General features: G+C 53.5%; 1 protein-coding gene across 2 annotated transcripts in view; it reads left to right on the top strand.

The window, feature by feature from the left end:
* Positions 1–4,434: 4,434 nt before the first annotated feature.
* Positions 4,435–23,158, top strand: part of CADM3 (cell adhesion molecule 3) — a 37,238-nt gene continuing 18,514 nt past the window's right edge. For both annotated transcript variants that reach the window (XR_010785198.1, XM_066568291.1), the window contains exons 1-2: positions 4,435–4,597; positions 20,077–20,217. Coding sequence is in view for 1 of the 2 variants with exons in the window: in XM_066568291.1 (XP_066424388.1) it covers positions 4,522–4,597; positions 20,077–20,217 (217 nt within the window). In the remaining variant the exon portion in view is untranslated. The remainder of the gene's footprint in view (positions 4,598–20,076; positions 20,218–23,158) is intronic.

The following is a 23,158-nucleotide window of genomic DNA, read 5'->3' as shown; positions in this document are numbered from 1 at the left end:
TTGCCATTCCTGGATGGAATTGTCACTCCTAGATGGAATCGTCATTCCCAGATGGAATTGCCATTCCTGGATGGAATTGTCACTCCTGGATGGAATTGCCATTCCTAGATGTAATTGTCATTCCTGGATGGAATTGCCATTCCTAGATGGAATCGTCATTCCTAGATGGAATTGTCATTCCTGGATGGAATTGTCACTCCTGGATGGAATTGCCATTCCCAGATGGAATTGTCATTCCCGGATGGAATTGCCATTCCCGGATGGAATCACACTCCCTGCCCCCCAGGGAACTCCTGGCTCCCTGCTCAGGTGAGAGTGTCAAAACGCCAGCAATGAGGTGACAAGGATGGGAATTAGGGACAGGAGCCGCCCCCAGGCCACCAGGGAGGGACACAGCTGATCCCACACAGCCCTCGGAGCAAGGAGAGGAGCAGGGAGGCTCCTCCTGCCTCGGTTTTTGGTGGAATTTGGGAATTTGGAGTGGCTGGATGCTGCTGAGGAGCAGCCCCTGCTCAGCTCAGCGTGGAGCAGGGAATCCAGGACTGAGGAGTGCCACCAGACAGGAGCAAGCACTCCAACCCAGCGTGGGGCTAATGAAGGGCTTTCTGAAGAGCAAAATCAGCCCAAGGTATAAAAACAAACAGGGCTGAGCGTGTCAGAGAGGCAGCAGGAGCACACGAGGCCCTGGGACTGACAGAGGTTAAAGGAAATTATTCTGGGCACCGAGGATCTCACAGGGATGCTGGAAGCATCTCCCACGGCTTCCCTGGAGATTTCTGTGCCTTTGCAGAGCCTCCAGGGAGATGCCATCCGTGCCTGGGGTGGCAGCAAACGTGGTTGTTTAAAGGGAAATGGGTTATGGAGCCTGTTTGATGATTTGGAAGGATTTATTCCACCTTTCAGCCTCAATCCCAGAGACAGCAGGGACTGCAAAGGGAAGGCAGGAGCTTCTGGCCTGATCCTAAAAGCCAGGAGATGGTTGGCAAGCCAAGAGATCATTAAATTCAGATGCTCAGAGAGGAAATTCTCCAGAGCTGTGAGGAAAGAACGGTCAAACAAACAGACAGACACTGAGACCTGGGGGAGCAGAGGGGAAGATCACACCTGGCATTGCCCAGGCATTTGGGGAAGTGTTTTAGCTCCACATTCCAGCTGGGCCTGGGTGGAAAATGAACCTCAGGGTGGTCCATCCTTCCCCTGAGGGGCTGGATGGTGTCACAGGTGCCCAGGGCTGGCAGCAGGAGGCCACTGAGACCTGCCCAGGGGTGCTCTGTGTGTGCCACCCACACCTGGCACAGCCCTTCCCACCTGGCTGAGGGACGCCCTGGAGGGCTGGGACAGCTCCCAGACAGCGAGGAGGTGACAAAGCTTGGACTCCTGTGACAGAACCAGAGACACCGAGAGCAGCTCGGGAAACGGGAGCCGAGGAGCTCCATCGTCCCCGGCCCCGTGCAGGGCAGCTCCCGTTACCGGGGGCTCCGGGACGCCTCGGCAGAGCTGCTGCGGCTCCCCCGGCTCGTTCCCAGATGCTCCGGGGCTGAATCACAGCCATTTGTTGTGGCGAGCGTCGCCTCGGTACCTGCTGCACGCTGAACACCTCCTCTCCCTCCTCTTCCTCCTCTGCCCTCTGCCCGAGTGATGGGGAGTGAGTGCTGCACCCACGCGATCGGGGGAAGCAGGAGGCAGGGAAAGGGTTAAAAGCCGTGCCTGGAGCCCCTGGGGGGGTGACAGCGACAAGGGACAGCCCGGGGGGAATCCTGGAGGGGCTCGGAGCTCTGGCACAGCCCGGGGGGAGCACGGACATCCAGGGATGCTCGGGGATCCCCCAAAAAAACCCCAGGAGAGCCAGTGCCACCCCCAACCCCCCTTTTCCAAGTAAAACTGCCCCCTCAGGGCTGAGTGCGGGGCCAGGAGCCCCCCGGACACCCCCAGAGCTGGCCCAGCTCGCCCCCATCCCACGGGACCCTCTCCCTGCTCCAGGAGCTGAGCTTGGTTGGGTCCCCTGTGCTGCTCTCACATCCCGGGACTCACCGAGCCCTTCTCCAAGCGAACAAGGAGTGAAAACCTGGGAAAAGCCTCCCGTGGCCTCAAATCTGACCCCAAATTTGCCCACCAGGCAATTTCAGTCGCCTCCAAGGCCACTCCGGGAGGAGGGAACAGCGCAGGATGGGCAGGGACCGTGCCCAAGCTGCTCCTGCCTCCCACGGGTGCTTCCCGAGCCCTTCTCCGACCCGACAAGGAGCAAAAACCTGGGAAAAACCTCCTGTGGCCTCCAATCCGCCCCCAAATTTGCAATTTTAGTCACCTCCAGGACCATGTCCGGGCACCCGGAGTGGAGCCGGAGGCAGCGAGGGGATGGGCAGGGAGCAGCACCAAGCTGTTCGTGCCTCCTATGGGGAGCCCTTCTCCAAGCTGACAAGGAGAGAAAACCCGGGGAAAGCCTCCTGCGGCCTCCCCTGGCCCCAAATTTGCAATTTTAGTCACCTCCGGGGCCATGTCCGGGAGGAGGGAGGCAGCGCGGGGATGGGCAGGGGCCGTGCCCAAGCTGCTCCTGCCTCCCACGGGCGCTTCCCGAGCCCTTCTCCGACCCGACAAGGAGCAAAAACCTGGGAAAAGCCTCCCGCGGTCTCACCTGACCCCAAATTTGCCCCCAGATTTGCAGTTTTAGTCACCTCCAGGGCCACGTCCCGACACCCGGCATGGAGCTGGAGGCAGCGCGGGCATGGGCAGGGACCGTGCCCAAGCTGTTGGTGCCTCCCACGGGCGCTTCCCACGGGGATTGTGACTAACAGAGCCATCCCTGGCACAGCTCCGCTGCAGGAGCCTCGGAGCAGCTCCTCCTGAGGGGTTCGAGCCTGCGGGAAAGGGATTTGCAGGGAGTTTTTAGGTTCGTTGGAATGAAAGTTTTTCAAACGCCATCTCTGGGTCAGGAAAGGGTTTTGTCCCACAGGTGCCGAGCTGGGGAGGGGCTGCACAGGAACGCTCCCACAAAGGGTTAATTCTTCTCGGGAAACGAGCTAGGGGTGTTTCCCCAGAGCCCTGAAATCCTCCAGAGCTGGAAATGCCTGGGCTGGCAAGAGGCAGAGCTCGGGGGATCAGATGATGGCTGAGACACGCTTGGGTGAGGGGGCATAAAGGAGTTGCCAGGGAGATGCCAGGGGACAGCCAGGACTGGGCACCGACATTTAGGGACTGGCACAGAGCAGGATCCACCCCAAACGGGGCCAGCTGCGAGGAGAGGTTGTGGGACTGGGTGGGACAAGGGACAGGGATGGGCTGGGACACACAGGTGACAGCCCAGAACAGGTGACACTGCAGAGGTGAGAGTGACACCCAGCAGAGGTGACACCCAGTGAGAGTGACATGCTACCAAGGGTGACATCCTAACATGGTGACATCCCAGGGAGAGTGACATCCCAGCACAGGTGACATGCTACCAAGGGTGACATCCTAACATGGTGACATCCCAGGGAGAGTGACATCCCAGCACAGGTGACATGCTACCAAGGGTGACATCCCAGCACAGGTGTCACCCCAGCATAGGTGACATTCCAGTGAGAGTGACATGCTACCAAGGTTGACATCCTAACATGGTGACATCCCAGGGAGAGTGACATCCCAGCACATGTGACATGCCAGCATGAGTGACATCCCAGCACGAGTGCCATCCTAACATGGGTGACATCCCAGCACAGGTGATTGCCCACTGAGACCAACACCCCGAGTGGCACCCTAGCACAGGTGACATCCCAGCACAGGTGACACCCCAGTGGGAGTGACACCCCAGCACAGGTGACAGCCCTCATCTCTGCTGAGCAGAGCATCTCTGCTCCGGCCCCTCTCCTGCCAAAGGGACCGTGCCCCATCCACCCAGCCGGGTGACAGTGACAGGGCCCATCGCGGGGACACCGCGAGCCGAGAGGGGACCCGACCCGGCGGCGCCCTGCCATGGGACCGGTCCCGTTTCCACCGCTACACCGGCGAGACCCTGTTCCATGGCGGGGATCCGGACTGGGGATGACACCCTGGGGCATGGGGGGCGGGATGGGGACCACGGGGACCGAGGGGATCACGGGACCGAGGGGATCACGGGCACTGAGGGGGATCACGGGCACAGAGGGGGATCACGGGCACTGAGGGGGATCACGGGCACTGAGGGCAGCCCCGTTCGCGCCGTTCCCGCCGTCCCCCCCCCGCCGGCGCCGCCGCCGCCGCCGCCCCGCGCGCACCTGCCTCCCGCGGGGAGCCGCGCATGCGGCGCGCACCACCGCGCCCCAGCCCGCGGGGGGGGCCGGCGGCCGGAGCGGGCGTGTTTACACGGGGGCCGAGGGGGGCGGCATCGGCGCGGCCCCCCCCGCTCCCCCCCCCCCGGCACGAATGGTCTCTTCCTCGCGCTCTATTTAATCGCCGCCGCTGCCGCACCGCCGGCTCCAGAGCTGAGGGAGCAGCGGAGAGAGCAGCGCCCGCCGCCCGCGCTGCGGCTCGGTCGCGCCGGCCCCGCGGGCTCCCGCCGCCGCCAGCATGCAGCCTCCCGCCCTCGGCATCCTCCTGCTCATCGCCTGCTTCGGCAGCTCTCGGGGAAACCTCTCCCGCGACGGTGAGTGGCGGCACCGCGAGCGGGCGAAGCTCCCTCCTCATCCCCGCCGCTCATGGCGGGGGATGCGGGGAAGCGAGCGACAGGTGCGGGGAGCGGCGGCGGCGGCGTCGCCGTTATGTGGGTCAGGCAGGTACCGCCCGCCCCGCCCCGCCCGGCCCTCGGGGCCCGCCCCGCCGCCGCCTGCGGGTGCGGCTCCCCGGGCGGCCGGCGGGGCTCAAGGTCACGGCGGCGCCGGTGCTGCCCGTCGTGTCCCCCCACGGCCGCGGCGGAAGGTTCCAGACAGGCCCCGGCGGGCGGCGGCGGCGGCGCTCGGCCCCTCCCGGCGCTGCCCGCGGAGAGGGGGGGGGCGGATGGAGAGTCCCCGGTGCGGCGGAGCCGCCCCGCCGTGAGGGTGCCCGGGGCTCGGCGCTGACACTCGGAGGGGCGGACGGAGCTCCCGGGGGAGCCCAGTGACATCCGCGCCGCGGCTGGGGCGGCTCCCCGGTGCCTCCGGTGGGAGCCGCCTCCCCGGGATGGGCGGGGGGCTCGGCGGCGGCGGCCGCTCCCCGTCCCGCCGGGATGAGCGGGGCTCGCCACACAAAGAGGGGTTCACCGGCGGCGACAGTCGCGACAGGCACGGAGCGGGTGTGATTTGTGTCGGGGCTCGCCGCTGGCAGCGCCGCGTCCCCCGTCTCTGCGGGTCCCTGCGGGGTGGCCCCGGTGGCTCGGACCCGCCATCCCTGTCTGGCTGCTGGCGGCTCCGTTTGCCGTGTCGGGAGTCGTCTGTCGTGACAGGAGCGATGCTGCTGCGCGTGTTTGGGTGGGGAGGTGCAGCCGCCGGCCGGGGGCTGGGCTGGACCCGCCGTGTTGTGGTCTGGGGGTGCTGGGGCTGGGTCTGGTCTCATCCACATCCCCGCGGCCCATCAGGGGCGGGGAGGGGTCTCTGGAGCAGCACCGAGGGTCCCGAGGGCTGTGCGGGTGGGAGGTGACACGGTGGGGACAAGGGCTGAGCCCGCCGCCCCCACGGCTCCCCCGCACCCATCTCTGTTGCTGTCACAGCCTCTGGGGGCTGGTGGCTGCGTTCCCATCCACGAATCCCGGGATTTGTTCTGGTTTTGGCCACGGTCCTCCCACGGGCACCCGAAAGAGTCACTTGGGTGTGGGTGATGCTCAGCCCCAGGGTGTGGGGACATCCTGGCAGCCCCAGCGTGGGGATGCTCAGCCTGTGGGGCTGGGGATGGCCGAGCATCCCGGGAGGGGAGGTGGCTGTGACCTGGAGCTGTCCTGGGACAGGACACAGCCCGGATGGTGACACTGCAAGATTTCCTCCCGGGCTGGCCTCTGCTGTGGCCCAGCCCTGGCCACCAGAGCCAGGGTCCAGCACAGCTGGACAAACAGACCCCCAAAAAAATCCTTTTAGGAGCAAAGGAGATGGGAGATGCTTGGAAAGAAGTTGTTGTGTTTTTATGGTTGGTGCCTCATCCTGGAGCCTCTGAGCCATCCCAGCGTGACATCCCCTCCCTGGCACCTGTCCTAGGGAGGGATAGAGGCTCCTCCTTGGAGAACATTCCTCCAGGGCTGTGGATGGCTCTGCTACAAGCATGGCAGGGTGTGGAGGAACCCCTGGAAGCCACCCAGGCCCTGCTCCCGCACAAGAGGGCCCTGTCTGAGCTCTTGGCTGCCGTTGTGCTGCTGTCGGCACATTCGGGTGTGTTTGGGCTGGTGCGTGGTTGTCCTTGTGTGTGAGGATCATTCTCTCTCTGCAGGGTTATTCCACTTGGGAGTTGTGTAACCCTTTTGTTTGGACAATGCCCTGGGAGGCCACCAAGGGGCCAAAACCCGTTGACTTTGGGGCTGGTTTTTTCCCTGGGGCACTGGAGGACATGAGGAGGTTTGCAGAGAGGCAGGTTCAGGGCTCTGTCCCTGTCCTGCAGGGTGGTTTTGTCTCTCTGGAGCTGCTGGAGCTCTCAGCTTGGCCAAGCCACCCAGAAAACCTCCCTCTATCCTGGGAAGATGCTCTGCAGCCTCCCAGCCTGCCCTGCCCCTGTGGGATGAGGTCCCACCGGGCTTTTGCCATCCCCAGCCTCTGAGCAGGTGACATCTGCAGGTCCAAACCCTTTTGTTTGGGCAGTGCCCTGGGAGGCCACCAAGGGGCCAAAACCAGATGATTTTGGGGCTGATCTTTCCTTGGGGTGCTGGAGGACATGGGGAGGTGTCCTCAGCCTGGTGAGATGAGGCAGGTTCAGAGGTTCAGGGCACTGGGTGTTTTTGTCTCTCTGGAGCTGCTGGAGCTCTCAGCTTGGCCAGGCCACCCAGAGAGCTCCGTGTGCCCTGGGGAGATGCCCTGGTGTCCTGGAGCAGCCTCCCAGCCTGCCCTGCCCCTGTGGGATGGGGTCCCACAGGGCTTTTGCCATCCCCAGCCTCGAGCCGGTGACATCTGCAGGTCCTGCTGGGATGTGGGAGAGCCCAGCACTGTCTGGAGCAGCAGAATTCTTTGCTTGCTGCTTTCCAGGGTGCTTTTCCCCAAGGAATGTGTGGAGAGCCCCGCTCCCAGTGCCATTAGGGCTTTGCCATATGCTCCCAGTGCCTGTGCCAGCAGCAGCCCTTGGCTCCAGAGCTGAGGAAGCAGTGACAGCCCTGGTGAGGCACGAAAGGGAGGGAGGGCGACCTCTCTGCATCACTCACTACCTGCTTGGCCTGATTTGGGATGACTTGGATCAGCTGCCTGGGGGAAAGGAGCTGTTCCAGGGCTGGGATCAGTGCTCAGCCCCAGGGGAGGAGCAGAGCATCCCTGTGCAGGCTGGAGAGCGCGGAATCCACCACTCAGCTGTCTGGCACAACGTGTTAGGCTCAACAGGCAAGGCTGGATTTTAGGACAAAGCCTGGGATCAGGCTCTGTGGAGGTGCCCAGACGGTGAGGGATGTGCTGGCACCGCTGCCAGGACAGGAATTCTGCCTCTAGCCTGCCAATGCCGTGGGGTTTGGCATGGCCAAACCTCTGCTTGTGCTGTTTGCTGGGAGGAGAAATCCCAAAGGATTGGGGTGATGCTGCTGGAACCTGAGCTGAGCATCCCGAGGTGTGGGTGCCCATCCTCCTCTGGAGGGAAAAACGCCCTGTTTGCCCAGGATTCCCTGCCTGGGAGGTCTCCTGCCTGCAGGATGCTGCCTCTTCCCCCTGTGCCTGACGTTCTCACCTCTCCAGGGGTGTTGGAGCCGCCGGAGGAGCCGGAGGCGGCGGCATCTGGGGAGTCACCCTGGCGCTGGCACGGCGGCCGTGCAGGCAGATGGAGGGAGCTGCAGCAGAGCTGTTCCTGTTTGTTTTCCCTGCCTTGGTTCCTAACCTCGTTTTGTGCCAATCCAGGGTGTCTCGTGCCCATCCGGGTTCCTGCGGGAGAGGAGCAGTGGGAGGGAGGGAGCGGGGCAGGGTCTGGATGCGTGTCCAGGGTGGTTTTGGTGGCGGTGCCAGCTGGGAGCTTGGTGGGCTCTGCTTGTGGTGTTGGGCTTGTTCTGCTGTGCCAGTGGCTGGCCTGGCACCCCCTGCCCAGCCTGGTCTCCACCTGAGCTGCTTTTCCAGCCCTGCTGATGCCTTGGCTGTGCAGGTCCCCCGGTGCTGGTTCTGCACAGATTGAGTGGAGTCCTCGTTGCTTTGGCTCTTCAGTGGGCCCTGGGAGGTGCTGCCAGCTCTGTGACACCCCCACAGTCAGATGGATCTGCTCCTCCTCCTCCTCTCAGTTACTGGGTCAGCTCAGCTTGAACCATCTGGTCCAGTTCTGGCCCCTCTGCTCTTGGCTGGGCACCATCAGCCGAAACCAGCAGAGCCTTCATCGGATGGTGATGGAGAGGGGTGGGAGTGACCTCTGTGCTGCCCCAGCTCCTCCACCCACCTGTGAGAGGCTGAGATTCTCCATCCCCCTCCCAGAGAGCTCTTCTTCCCCAGGATGAAGAGCAGAGGCAGGAACTCTCCGTGCTTTATTTGGGCAGCCCCGGTGCCAACAGCACCAAGCCAGACAGCCCCAAGGCAGCCGGTGCCAGCGGCGGGAGGCGGGGAAGCCGCGGCCGGGAGCGGGGATGTGTTTTTAACCATTCCGGTCACCCGCCCAGCCACGCTCCGCCTGCGCCGGGATGCGGCCGAGGGCGCAGGCACCGCGGGCAGGTGTTGGATGCTGCGGCTCCCCCGGAGCCTCTGCGGTGTCCGGACGTGCTGGAGGATGGCAGGGCTGGCAGCAGCAGCATTTCCCAGGAGATTGGCTGGGAAACAGCAGATCTGTGTCCCTGCAGCATCCCGGGAGCTGCTCCGTCCTCGGGTGATGCTCCAGGCGGTGCTTGAGCTGCAGATGTTTTTCTTCAGCCTCCGACACCTCAAACGGTGTTTGTTGGCAAGCTCAGCTTTTCCAGGCTGTTGCTTTCAGGCTGGGATTTTCCAGGGAAATGAGTTCTGACACTGCTGAGCTGAGTGGCCACTGGCAGGGAGAGCAGCAGGTCCCTGGACTTGCTGGGACCCCCCAAACCCTGGGGAGATGTTGCAGAGCTCCTCATTCTCCCTCCTGCTGCCATCAGGATCTTGGTCTGAAGGCACGAGGAGATGGATCAGGAGAGTTCCTGAGCTTCCCTGAGCATCTCATGGCACTCCTGGAGGAAATGCTGCTTTGGGGTGTCTGCACTGGTGGCCAGAGCTGGACCCCCACACACCCTGGTGTGGTGTTGTGAGGTCTCCAGGATGAGGTGAGAGATGAGAATTTGACTCCATGTTCTCAGAAGGCTGATTTATTGTTTTATGGTATTATATTAAAAGAAAATATATACTAAAACTATACTAAAGAAAGAGAAAGGAGACATCAGAAGGCTTGAAAAGAATGAAAGCTTGTGGCTGACTCCTCAGTCTGACACAGCTGATGGTGATTGGTCATTAATTAAAAACAATTCACATGTTTGGATAAACAATCTCCAGACCACATTCCAGAGCAGCAAAGCATGGAGAAACTGAGGCTTCTCATCTTGCCAGGGGAAGAAATCCTGGCCAAGGGATTTTTCAGAAAATATCACAGTGACACCCTGGGGAGGTGTTCCAGAGCTGGGATGTGCTTTGAGGTGTCTGCACTGGTGGCCAGAGCTGCAGCTCCTCATTCTCCCTCCTTCTGCTACCAGGATCCTGCTCTGCTACTCCTGCTCTGAAGCCATGAGGAGATGGATCCAGGAGAGCTCCTGAGCTGCTCCAGCCCCTGAATTTCCCTGCACACCTCATGGCACTCCTGGAGGCTCCATTTTGCCTCTCCAAGTCTCACCAACTTTGAGTTCTGGCCTTTTTTTTGGTCTCCCTGTGGTTCTGGGCACTCCAAAATGGACAGAACAGCAGCAGCAGAGGTGAGCTGCTGGGCCACAGCTGGTGTGGAGCATGTTCCTGGCCATCCTTTGGGGTGTGCTTTGGGGTGTCTGCAGTGGTGGCCAGAGCTGGACTCCCACAGTCCCTGGGGAGATGTTTCCAGAGCTTTGGGGTGTCTGCACTGGCGGCCAGAGCTGCAGCTCCTCATCCTCCTGCTGCCATCAGGATCCTGCTCTGCTACTCCTGCTCTGAAGCCATGCAGAGATGGATCCAGGAGAGCTCCTGAGCTGCTCCAGCCTCAGCTGCTGCTGCTCTGAGCTTCCCTGAGCACCTGCACCCTCCTGGAAGCTCCATTTTGCCTCTCCAAGTCTCACCAGCTTTGAATTCTGGGTGGTTTTTTTTTGTTTCCCTGTGGTTCTGGCTACTCCAAGAGGGACAGAACACTCAGCAGCCACAGCTGGTGTGGAGCACTTTCCTGGCCATCCTTTGGGATGTGGGGAGTCTCCAGGACCTCCTAGAATAGCTGGAGATGTCTTAGGGCAGGTTTAGGTTCAATATCAGGCAAATCTTCTACCCCCAGAGGGTGCTGGAGCACTGAGCAGGCTCCCCAGGGAATTCTGACATTCCTAAGGAGCTCCAGGAGAGTTTGGACAACGTTCCCAGGCACAGGCTGGGATTGTTGGGGTGTCTGTGGGCTCTTTGCCACTCTGGCCATTCCATGGTTCTGGTTCTGGCAGGTCAGGAGGAGGCATTGGCTGTGCTGTCCCCCAGGAGAGGAGCAGAGCAGCCAGGGCTTCCCCTCCCCTCAGCTCTGTTATTAAAATAAATAAATTATTGAAAATATTAGGATATGAAAATACAATATAAAATATAATAAAATAATAGAATATAAAATATAAGGATATTCAAACCAAATCTCCTCTTACACAGCCCTGTGTGGTTAATCCTGGGGCACTTGGGGTGACAATTGCTCAGGACACTGGCATTGAGGTGGCTTCAGGGCCACCAAACCTCGTGCCAGGGCATCCAACTGGGCTGAGCCACCTCGTTGGGCAGGGAGATCCTTAAAACAGAACTGTCAAAGCACCGAGCTGGTTCCCTTGGCAACAGTCATGTTGGAGATTGGCCTTAGGGTAGGAGCTAAAAACCCACTCAAAAATAGGAGTTCTCAGCTCTTGGCTGTCACACTGGGGGAGGGTGCTGGCACAGGGGTCACCCAGCCCTGTGCCCCGGGGTTTTGGGGGAATTCTCTCATTTTGGGGTCCCTCAGGCAGCTGTGACACTGGGAAATGCTGTCAGGGTGTTTGGGGCATTTGTGGTGGCCCAGAACTGGGAATTTTTCCTCTGCTCTGCCCTCTCTCAGCGTTCACTGGCACAGGGGTCACCCTGCCCTGTGCCCCGGGGTTTTGGGGGAATTTTCTCCTTTTGGGGTCCCTCAGGGAGCTGTAGCAGTGGGAAATGCTGTCAGGGTGTTTGGGGCATTTGTGGTGGCCCAGTCCCTCTGCTCTGCCCTCTCTCAACACTCACTGGCACAGGGGTCACCCTGCCCTGTGCCCCGAAGTTTTGGGGGAATTTTCTCCTTTTGGGGTCCCTCAGGGAGCTGTGACAGGGAGGAAGAGGAGAGGAGAAGCTGCAGTGAAGATGGAGCTGGAGTCACATTGGGAATGTCAGCTCTGAGAGCAGCCAGGCTGGAGGAGGAAGAGGAGGAGGAGGAGAGGAGCATCCTGTGGTCCCAAAGCACTTGGAGTCAGCCTCTCTGGAGCTAATTGCTGCTAATTGCTGCTAATTGCTGGGCAGGTGGCACCAGCAGCTCTTGGCTGTCCCCTGGGCAGTGTGGCAGGAGGTGACAGTGTCCCTTTGGTCACAGGGGGTTGTGGGGTCACATCAGTGCCCCTCAGAGCAGGACCCTGCCCTGGGGGCTGCTGGGGACCATCCCCGTGCCCTGGGACACCCCGGGTTCAGAGCAGGGGGGGATGAGAAGCTGGGGTGTCTCTTGCTATGCTCCTTCCAGGAATGCTCATTTATGGGGAAATCCTCTGGAATTTGGGGTTTGGGGTGAGGATATTTCATGTGAGAAGCATTCTCTTGCTGTGCCCCTTCCCAGGAATGCTCATTTATGGGGAAATCCTCTGGAATTTGGGGTTTGGGGATTTCATTTGGGATGTGAAGTCCCCTGGAGTCAGGGAATGCTCATTTACAGGGAAATCCTCTGGAGTTTGGGGTGAGGATATTTCATGTGAGAAGCATCTTCTTGCTGTGCCCCTTCCCAGGAATGCTCATTTATGGGGAAATCCTCTGGAATTTGGAGTTTGGGGTGAGGATATTTCATGTGGGAAGCATCTTCTTGCTGTGCCCCTTCCCAGGAATGCTCATTTACAGGGATATCCTCTGGAATTTGGAGTTTGGGGGTTTCATGTGGGGAAGTGTGAAGCCTCTGGAGTCAGGGAATGCTCATTTATGGTGAAATCCTCTGGAATTTGGGGGTTTCATATGAGAAGCTGCATCCTCTTGCTGTTCACCTCCTCAGAAATGCTCATTTACAGGGAAATCCTCTGGAATTTGGGGTTTGGGGGTTTCATGTTAGTGAAGCCCCTGGAGTCAGGGAATGCTCATTTACAGGGAAATCCTCTGGAATTTGGGGTTTGGGGGTTTCATGTGGGAAGATGTGAAGCCCCCAGGGTCACAAGGAATGAGATCCCATCCTGCTGGAACATCAGGATCCCCCTGAACCTCTGGATCTCACAGGTCCCAGCACCCCTGTCCATGGCAGAGCTGAGCTGGGAGCGCACCCAGGGCTGTGTTTGCCACTTTTAGGGAATATTTTCATTCCTGTGACATTCCTGGCACCCTGGCATCAATCCCTTCACCCTGTGGGAGGGAGGGAGTGGCTGTGGGGGCTGGAGGTGCAAAGGTGGGAGCTGCCAGAAGGAACTTGAGGCACCAGTGGAGTTTGTGGATGGATTTATCCCTGTGAGGAGAACAGGAACACCCTGAATTCTGCAGCTCCTGCATCCTGCCTGTACCCAGAGCCAGGTGACACCACACAGGGATGTCTGTTGGAGTCCTAAATGCTGAGAATTTCAACTTTCTGACCCCAAAGTGAACACTGCATTTTACCTAACCCCATGTGGAGCCCTGTCCTGGATCTGCCTGGATCCCTCCCACCTTCACCTTTGGCTCTGAGCCTGCTCCAGCATCTTCTCCCTGCCTGGGTCTGCATTTTGGGGACAGCCTGGATGGACTCTACAAGCCCAAAGGACATCTGGACTGGGGAAGGAACCAGCCCTGGAGTTGCAGGAGCAGATGCACCCAAACAGGAGCAGGTTTCCCTCTCCTGGGAAATCTGGAGCTGCTCAGCTGCCTGGAATTTGTGCTCTGGATATTCCAGACTGTGGATTCACACCCTGCAAAAATCAGCCTGCAAAGGGATGTGCACAGCAGATGTCTGAGGTTTGCTGATCTGTGAGTTCAAAATTCCCTCCCTGCCAGGGCTGATTCCTTCATGGATTTATGTGAGTTCAAAATTCCCTCCCTGCCAGGGCTGATTCCTTCATGGATTTATGTGAGTTCAAAATTCCCTCCCTGCCAGGGCTGATTCCTGCAAGGATTCACAGGAGTTCAAAATTCCCCCCCTGCCAGGGCTGATTCCTGCAAGGATCCACCAGAATTCAAAATTCCCTCCCTGCCAGGGCTGATTCCTGCAAGGATCCACCAGAATTCAAAATTCCCTCCCTGCCAGGGCTGATTCCTGCAAGGATCCACCAGAATTCAAAATTCCCTCCCTGCCAGGGCTGATTCCTTCATGGATTTATATGAGTTCAAAATTCCCTCCCTGCCAGGGCTGATTCCTTCATGGATTTATTTGAGTTCAAAATTCCCTCCCTGCCAGGGCCGATTCCTTCATGGATCCACCAGAATTCAAAATTCCCTCCTTGCCAGGGCTGATTCCTTCATGGATTTATATGAGTTCAAAATTCCCTCCCTGCCAGGGCTGATTCCTGCAAGGATCCACCAGAATTCAAAATTCCCTCCCTGCCAGGGCTGATTCCTGCAAGGATCCACCAGAATTCAAAATTCCCTCCCTGCCAGGGCTGATTCCTTCATGGATCCACCAGAATTCAAAATTCCCTCCCTGCCAGGGCTGATTCCTTCATGGATTTATGTGAGTTCAAAATTTCCACCCTGCCAGGGCTGATTCTGGATCCACCAGAATTCAAAATTCCCTCCCTGCCAGGGCTGATTCCTGCAAGGATCCACGCAGAGAAAGTGGGGATGGAGCTGAGGAGGGAATTCCTGGAACACAAAGTCCCTGGAGAGGAGAAAAAGGAGCCTTCGAAAACATCTGTGCCCAAGGGGATGAATTGGATCTTTGTGATGATAAACACAGAGTAAATGGGAAAGAAGGAGGGGGTTTTTTTGGGAAAGAAGGAGGGAAATTTTGGGAAATGAAGAAGGGTTTTTTGGGAAGGAAGGAAGGAGGGAAATTTTGGGAAATGAAGAGGGGTTTTTTGGGAAGGAAGGAGGGGAATTTTGGGAAAGAAGGAGGGAAATAAGAAATTGTTTTTTTGAGAATGAGGGAGGGAAATGAGAAACATTTTTGGGCCATGACTGTGAACCAGAGGCGTTGGAGGGCTTGGAGCAGTGGGTGGTTTTCCCTGGGGTTATTTCTGCTCCAGAGATGCTTTCCCAGCCTGGAAAAAAGCTGGGATGGGGAGGACATTCCTTGGAGAGGCTCCTGCAGCTCCAGTCTCGTCCCCCACGTCTGCTGGGCTCTTCCCAGCCTCTGTCCCTGCTTCCTGAGGGTGCTCCAGGTGAAATCAAACTTTTCATTATTGATCTCTAGCAGTGAAGCTGCTCCGGGCAGGCAGCACCGTGGCTGTGGTGCAGAATTCCTGGGATGCAGAAAATCAATTTTTCCTGGTTGGGAGCATCGTGGGGCTGGAGGCCCAGAGCTGCAGAGATTTGGGGACAGTCACTGCTGGATAAGGACTCTCATTTCTGGCTGGGGACAGTCCCTGTTGGATGGAGAAACTTATATTTGGATGGGGACAGTCACTGTGGGATGGGGACAGTCCTTGTAGGATGAGGACGGTCGCTCTTGGATGGGGACACTCATGTTTGGATGGGGACAGTCACTGCAGGATGGGGACACTCATGTTTGGATAGGGACACTCATGTTTGGATGGGGACAGTCACTGCAGGATGGGGACACTCATGTTTGGATAGGGACAGTCACTGTGGGATGGGCACAGTAATTTCTGGATGGGGACACATTTTTGGATGGGAACCGCCACTTCTGGATGGGGACAGTCTCTGCTGGATGGGGACACTTATTTTTGGATGGGGACAGTCACTGCAGGATTGGGACAGTCATTTCTGGATGGGGACAGTCCCTGCTGGATGGAGACCATGATATTTGGATGGGGACAGTCACTGTGGGATGGGGACAGTCCTTGTAGGATGGGGACAGTCGCTCTTGGATGGGGACACTCATGGCTGGATGGGGACAGTCACTATGGGATGGGGACAGTCACACTGGCCTCCAGGAGCAGCAGAGATGTTGACATCCTTTCCCTGAATCCTTCCCCTCCACCCTTTCCCTCCACCCTTCCCCTCCACCCTTTCCCTCCACCCTTCCCCTCCACCCTTTCCCTCCATCCCTTCCCTCCATCCATTCCCTCCATCCTTTCCCTCCATCCCTTCCCTCCATCCCTTCCCTCCACCCTTTCCCTCCATCCCTTCCCTCCATCCCTTCCCTCCACCCTTTCCCTCCACCCTTTCCCTCCATCTTTTCCCTCCACCCTTTCCCTCCACCCTTTCCTTACATCCTTTCCCTCCATCCTTTCCCTCCACTCTTTCCCTCCACCCTTTCCCTCCATCCCTTCCCTCCACCCTTTCCCTCCACCCTTTCCCTCCATCCCTTCCCTCCATCCCTTCCCTCCATCCCTTTCCCTCCATCCTTTCCCTCCATCCTTTCCCTCCACCTTTCCCTCCACCCTTTCCCTCCACCATTTTCCTCCCCCGTTCCCCCTCACGAGCGCAGCCCCTCTGCCAGCGTGCCCAGCCCTAATTAATGAAATATTGATTTTTCTGGAGCTCCAGGTTTTCCCTGGCTCTGCTGCACAAACAAACACGGGCAGCAGCTCTGGGCCCCACACAGAGAATTTTTGGGGTGGTTTTGGGGTTTTCTGTCTTGCTCTGGATCCTGGGCTGGATCTGAGCTCTCCTGTGCCAGGTGTGGTCCCTCTGATGGTGCCAGGGAGGGGTGGCAGTGTGCCCAGGCTGCCAGGAGGCCTCACCTGGAAAGAATGTCCCCCCTTATTAAAAAAAAAAGTATATAATATATAAAAAGATAGAAAAATATATATAAAATATATATTAAAATATGCATTGAAAATATATTTTAAAAATATAACATATATAAATATAAAAATATAAAATATATATTGATACATAAACACATATATATTTATATAGAAATATATATAAAATCTATAAAATATATTAAATATGTATATAAAATATCTATTAAAATCTATAAAATATAGAATATATAAAAATATCTAATAAAATATGTATTAAAATATATTTAGAATATAATAAACAAAAATATATATTAAAAGACTAAAAATATAAAATATATTAAAATATATTTTATATGCAGATAAAATGTATATTTTATATATATAAAATCTATATAAAATAGTATAATAGATATCTATTAAAATATATAGTATATATAATATCTATAATATATAGAAATATATATAATTATATATAATAAATTTATATAAAATATATATTTATATATAATAATAATATATATTAATAAATTTATATTTAAAAATATATAATATATATATAATATAGAATTATATAGAATATAGAATGTATATAAAATATCTATTAAAATATATAAAAATATATATGATATATATATTTTAAAAAGTAAAAATTAAAACCAAAATCATTTCCCCTGAAAATAACTGCTCCATTTCCCTGAGCAGGGGCTCGAGGGAGCCCTGAGGGGTCCCTGCAGCCCCCAGGCCGTGGCAGTGGCAGGAGGAGGCAGGGGCAGTGCCAGCCCTGGCAGGTGGCACAGCCCGGGCTGGCACGGGCAGGGCGGATGCTCCCGGTGTGTGCAGCACCTGGCACAGCTCGAGGTGCCAGCCCTGCCCAGCCTTGGCTGCACAGGGGTGGCACCAGGGGACAGTCCCTGCTCTGAGACCCCTGGGCTGGGGTCAGGCTGGTGCTGCTGGCTTGGATTGATTGATTTGGATTTATCCATTATTATTTTTATTGATTTATTGGAAATATATTATATTTCTATTTTGTTATTTATATTATTATTTTTATTTATGAAAAGATTTTTATTATTAATTTTAAAATTTTTGTATAGTGATATTTTATATTTTTATTTTTATTATTTATTTGTTTATACAAATATTGTTATTTATATTATATTATTTTATTTATATTATATTATTTTATTTTTATTATTAAATGTACTTTTATAATTATATTACTTATTTATTACATATATCTAATTTTTTAATATCTCTCTCTATATATATACACATATTTATTTATTTATTTAGCTATCTATTAAGGATTTATTTATTTATTTATTTATTTATTTATTTATTTATTTATTCATTCATTCCTTCCTTTGGTAAAGAATTCCCTCTTTCCCAGGGTGGGCAGGCCCTGGCCCAGGGTGCCCAGAGCAGCTGTGACTGCTCCACCCCTGGCAGTGCCCAAGGCCAGGCTGAGCAGGGCATGGCAAGGCTGGCACTGGATGATCCTGGCCATGAAGGGACCCTGGGAATGGTTTTAATCCCAGTTTGAGGCTTCTCTGGAAATCCTGGCCAGGGAGGGGCTCGGGGAATGCCACAATGGGTTGGGTTGGAGTGACCTAAATGTCACCCAGTGCCACCCCTGCCATGGCAGGGACGCTTCCCACTGTCCCAGGTGGCTCCAGCCTGGCCTTGGGCACTGCCAGGGATCCAGGGGCAGCCACAGCTGTGCCAGGGCCTGCCCACCGTTGGCAAAGAGGAATTCCTTTCCAAAGGAAGGAATAAATCATAAATAAATCAAAAATTAAGTCCTATATAAATGGGGATTTCCTTCCTAAAAATTCCGTCCTTGGCTGCTTCCAGCCCAGCCTTTCTGGGTTTTAACAGGCAAGGCCAACAACCTTGTGCTGCCCTCCTCCAAAACCTCCTTCCTGAGCTTTGAGGAGTTTGTGATGGCAGCACAAGGAGAAATTTCTTTTCACCTTGTGTGTGCAGAACGAGGAAATTCAGGTGTTTCCATTTGCTGGGCCGGGGGATTGTGCCACGTCCCCCCTGTCCCTGGCACGGCAGCTTCCCAAAAATAGCTGTCCTTGGGCTGGGGGGGTTATCTGATCCTGGAGCTGCTCTCCCTGCCCTTGGGCTGCTCCAAGGGAGGAAGGAGAGGAGGAGGAGCTGAAGGAACAGCCAGGGGAGGGACAGGAGCACGTCCTTGCCTGCTCCATCTGCAGGGACCCTCATGGCAGGGAGCAATGATGAACCTGACTCCATGTTCTCAGAAGGCTGATTTATTATTTTATAATAGTATATAATAGTATTATATACAGCACTGTGTAATAGTATTAGACTAATGTAACAGTATTGTGTGGTACTATATAATGCTATTGTATATAATATATAATTATAAATAATATATAATATATTGTATATTGTATATTATATATATTATAATATTGTATATTGTATATTGTATATATTATAATACTATATTGTATTTATGACTTTATAATACTATATAATATATTATTATATTATATATTATTATATTATATTATAGTATATTATATATCATATCATATTACATTACACTATATTATACTATATTAGATTATACTGTATTATATATTATATATTATATATTATATATTATATATTATATATTATATATTATATATTATCATTATACAATATATATGTCATATAGTATCATATTATATATGATTATATATGATATTATATATATTATATAATACTATTATATATATTATATAATACTATATAATAATCATTATATAATGCTATATTATATATATTACTTTTTAATACTATATTATATAATACTGTATATTAGGCATGCATATATATATATATATCTCCCTAATACTATATTATAGTTTAGAATACTAAACTATACCATATTAAAGAATACAGAAAGGATGCTTCCTGAATGCTAAAAAATAATAAGGAAATCTCGTGACTCTCTTCAGAGTCCTGGCACAGCTTGGCTGTGATTGGTCATTAAGTCAAAACAATTCACATGAAACCAATGAAACAATCACCTGTTGGTGAGCAATGTCCAAACACATTCCAAAGCAGCCAAACACAGGAGAAGCAAATCAGATAATTCTTGTTTTCCTTTTTCTCTGAGGCTTCTCAGCCTCCCAGGAGAAGAATCCTGGGCAAAGGGTTTTTTCCAGCAAATGTGAATGTGACACTTGCCCTTAGGGGTGGCACTGGGAGGGGGACAGTGGCACCCACAGGTGGCACTCCCTGGGCTGGGGGTGCCTGTGCAGGGATGGAGGTGGTGAATGGAGCATCCCAGGAGTGCCTGGCAGGGAGTGCCAGGGTCAGTCCCTCCCCAGATGCCACCAGGCAGTGCCAGCTTCTCCTGCTGCATCCCAGGCAGGGCCTGGAGCACCCTGGGACAGTGGAAAGTGTCCCTGCCATGGCAAGGGTGGCACTGGGTGACATTTAGGTCTCTTCAACCCAGCCCATTCCATGAGTCCCTCCCTGGCCGGGACTTCCAGAGAAGCCTCAAGCTGGGATTCACCCTTCATCCCCATCCCCAGTTCCATCCTCACTGCCCAATTTTGGGATGCTCTGCAGGGATCTGCTCGTGGCAGGATCCTCCAGCAGCTCTGGGGCCGTGCTCCTGTCCCTGGGAGCTGCCTTGGGGACAGCAGTGTCCCCTGTCCCCACGGGTGCTGCAGGTGGGGGGTGGCAGGACCCATCCCAGCTCAGGAATGAGGCAAAACCCCCCTGGTTTTTGGGACCATCCCTGCAGACGACACCACAGAGCTGTGCTCAGGCGGCTTTTGGGGACAGCGCTGTCCCCTGGGATGCTCTGGAGGGAGGTGACACCAGGAATTGTCCTTCTCCTCGTGCAGAGAGCCAGCCCACGACGTCGGACGAGACCGTGGTGGCCGGGGGCACGGTGGTGCTCAAGTGCCAGGTGGAGGATCCCGATGATTCCTCGCTGCAGTGGTCCAACCCTGCCCAGCAGACCCTGTACTTCGGGGAGAAACGAGGTAAAACCCTAAAGCTGGGGGGAAATGGGGTAAAACCCCACAGTCTGGGGAAAAATGGGGTAAAACCCCAAAGTTTGGGGAAAAATGGGGTAAAATCTCATAGTTTGGGGAAAAATGGGGTAAAATCCCACAGTTTGGGGGAAAATGGGGTAAAATGCCACAGTTTGGGGAAAAATTGGGTAAAATCTCATAGTTTGGGGAAAATGGGGTAAAATCCCACAGCTGGGGAAAATGAGGTAAAATCCCACAGTTTGGGGAAAATGGGGTAAAATCCCACAGTTGGGGAAAAATGAGGCAAAACCCCGGAGCTGGTGAAAAAGGAGGTAAAACCCCAAAGTTTGGGGAAAAATGGGGTAAAATCCCACGGCTGGGGAAAAATGGGGTAAAACCCCACAGTCTGGGGAAAAATGGGGTAAAATCTCATAGTTTGGGGAAAATGGGGTAAAATCCCACAGTTTGGGGAAAATGGGGTAAAATCCCACAGTTTGGGGAAAAATGGGGAAAAATCCCACAGTTGGGGATAAATGGGGTAAAACCCCAAAGTTTGGGGAAAAATTGGGTAAAATCTCATAGTTTGGGGGAAAATGGGGTAAAATGCCACAGTTTGGGGAAAAATTGGGTAAAATCTCATAGTTTGGGGAAAATGGGGTAAAATCCCACAGCTGGGGAAAATGAGGTAAAATCCCACAGTTTGGGGATAAATGGGGTAAAACCCCACAGTTTGGGGAAAAATGGGGTAAAATCTCATAGTTTGGGGAAAAATGGGGTAAAACCCCACAGTTTGGGGGGAAATGGGATAAAATCCCACAGCTGGGGAAAAATGAGGCAAAACCCCGGAGCTGGTGAAAAAGGAGGTAAAACCCCAAAGTTTGGGGAAAAATGGGGTAAAATCCCACGGCTGGGGAAAAATGGGGTAAAACCCCACAGTCTGGGGAAAAATGGGGTAAAACCCCAAAGTTTGGGGAAAAATGGGGTAAAATCTCATAGTTTGGGGAAAAATGGGGTAAAATCCCACAGTTTGGGGGAAAATGGGGTAAAATGCCACAGTTTGGGGAAAAATTGGGTAAAATCTCATAGTTTGGGGAAAATGGGGTAAAATCCCACAGCTGGGGAAAATGAGGTAAAATCCCACAGTTTGGGGAAAATGGGGTAAAATCCCACAGTTGGGGAAAAATGAGGCAAAACCCCGGAGCTGGTGAAAAAGGAGGTAAAACCCCAAAGTTTGGGGAAAAATGGGGTAAAATCCCACGGCTGGGGAAAAATGGGGTAAAACCCCACAGTCTGGGGAAAAATGGGGTAAAATCTCATAGTTTGGGGAAAATGGGGTAAAATCCCACAGTTTGGGGAAAATGGGGTAAAATCCCACAGTTTGGGGAAAAATGGGGAAAAATCCCACAGTTGGGGATAAATGGGGTAAAACCCCAAAGTTTGGGGAAAAATTGGGTAAAATCTCATAGTTTGGGGGAAAATGGGGTAAAATGCCACAGTTTGGGGAAAAATTGGGTAAAATCTCATAGTTTGGGGAAAATGGGGTAAAATCCCACAGCTGGGGAAAATGAGGTAAAATCCCACAGTTTGGGGATAAATGGGGTAAAACCCCACAGTTTGGGGAAAAATGGGGTAAAACCCCACAGTTTGGGGAAAAATGGGGTAAAACCCCACAGTTTGGGGGAAAATGGGGTAAAATCCCACAGTTGGGGATAAATGGGGTAAAACCCCACAGTTTGGGGAAAAATGGGGTAAAACCCCACAGTTTGGGGAAAAATGGGGTAAAACCCCACAGTTTGGGGGAAAATGGGGTAAAATCCCACAGTTTGGGGAAAAATGGGGTAAAATCTCATAGTTTGGGGAAAATGGGGTAAAATCCCACAGTTTGGGGAAAAATGGGGTAAAATCCCACAGTTTGGGGAAAAGGGAGGTAAAACCTGAAAGTTGGGAAAAAATGGGGTAAAACCCCACAGTTGGGGAAAAATGGGGTAAAATCCCACAGTTTGAGGGAAAATGGGGTAAAACCTGAAAGTTGGGAAAAAATGGGGTAAAACCCCACAGTTGGGGAAAAATTGGGTAAAATCCCACAGTTTGGGGATAAATGGGGTAAAATCCCACAGTTTGGGGAAAAATGGGGTAAAATCCCACAGTTTGGGGAAAATGGGGTAAAACCCCACAGTTTGGGGGAAAATGGGGTAAAACCCCACAGTTGGGGAAAATGGGGTAAAATCCCACAGTTTGGGGATAAATGGGGTAAAATCCCACAGTTTGGGGAAAAATGGGGTAAAATCCCACAGTTTGGGGAAAAGGGAGGTAAAACCTGAAAGTTGGGAAAAAATGGGGTAAAACCCCACAGTTGGGGAAAAATGGGGTAAAATCCCACAGTTTGAGGGAAAATGGGGTAAAACCTGAAAGTTGGGAAAAAATGGGGTAAAACCCCACAGTTGGGGAAAAATTGGGTAAAATCCCACAGTTTGGGGATAAATGGGGTAAAATCCCACAGTTTGGGGAAAAATGGGGTAAAATCCCACAGTTTGGGGAAAATGGGGTAAAACCCCACAGTTTGGGGGAAAATGGGGTAAAACCCCACAGTTGGGGAAAATGGGGTAAAATCCCACAGTTTGGGGATAAATGGGGTAAAATCCCACAGTTTGGGGGAAAATGGGGTAAAACCCCACAGTTGGGGAAAAATGAGGTAAAATCCCACAGTTGGGGATAAATGGGGTAAAATCCCACAGTTTGGGGAAAAATGAGGTAAAACCCCACAGTTTGGGGAAAAATGGGGTCAAATCCCACAGTTTGCGGGAAAATGGGGTAAAACCCCACAGTTTGGGAAAAATTGGGTAAAACCCCACAGTTGGGGAAAAATGGGGTAAAACCCCACAGTCTGGGGAAAAATGGGGTAAAACCCCACAGTTTGGGGAAAATGGGGTAAAATCCCACAGTCTGGGGA

The sequence above is a fragment of the Molothrus aeneus genome, chromosome 31, assembly GCF_037042795.1.
Source record: "Molothrus aeneus isolate 106 chromosome 31, BPBGC_Maene_1.0, whole genome shotgun sequence".
Taxonomy (NCBI): Eukaryota; Metazoa; Chordata; class Aves; order Passeriformes; family Icteridae; genus Molothrus; species Molothrus aeneus.
The sequence above is the reverse complement of the archived record's forward strand: the minus strand, read 5'-3'. Positions and strand labels throughout refer to the sequence as shown.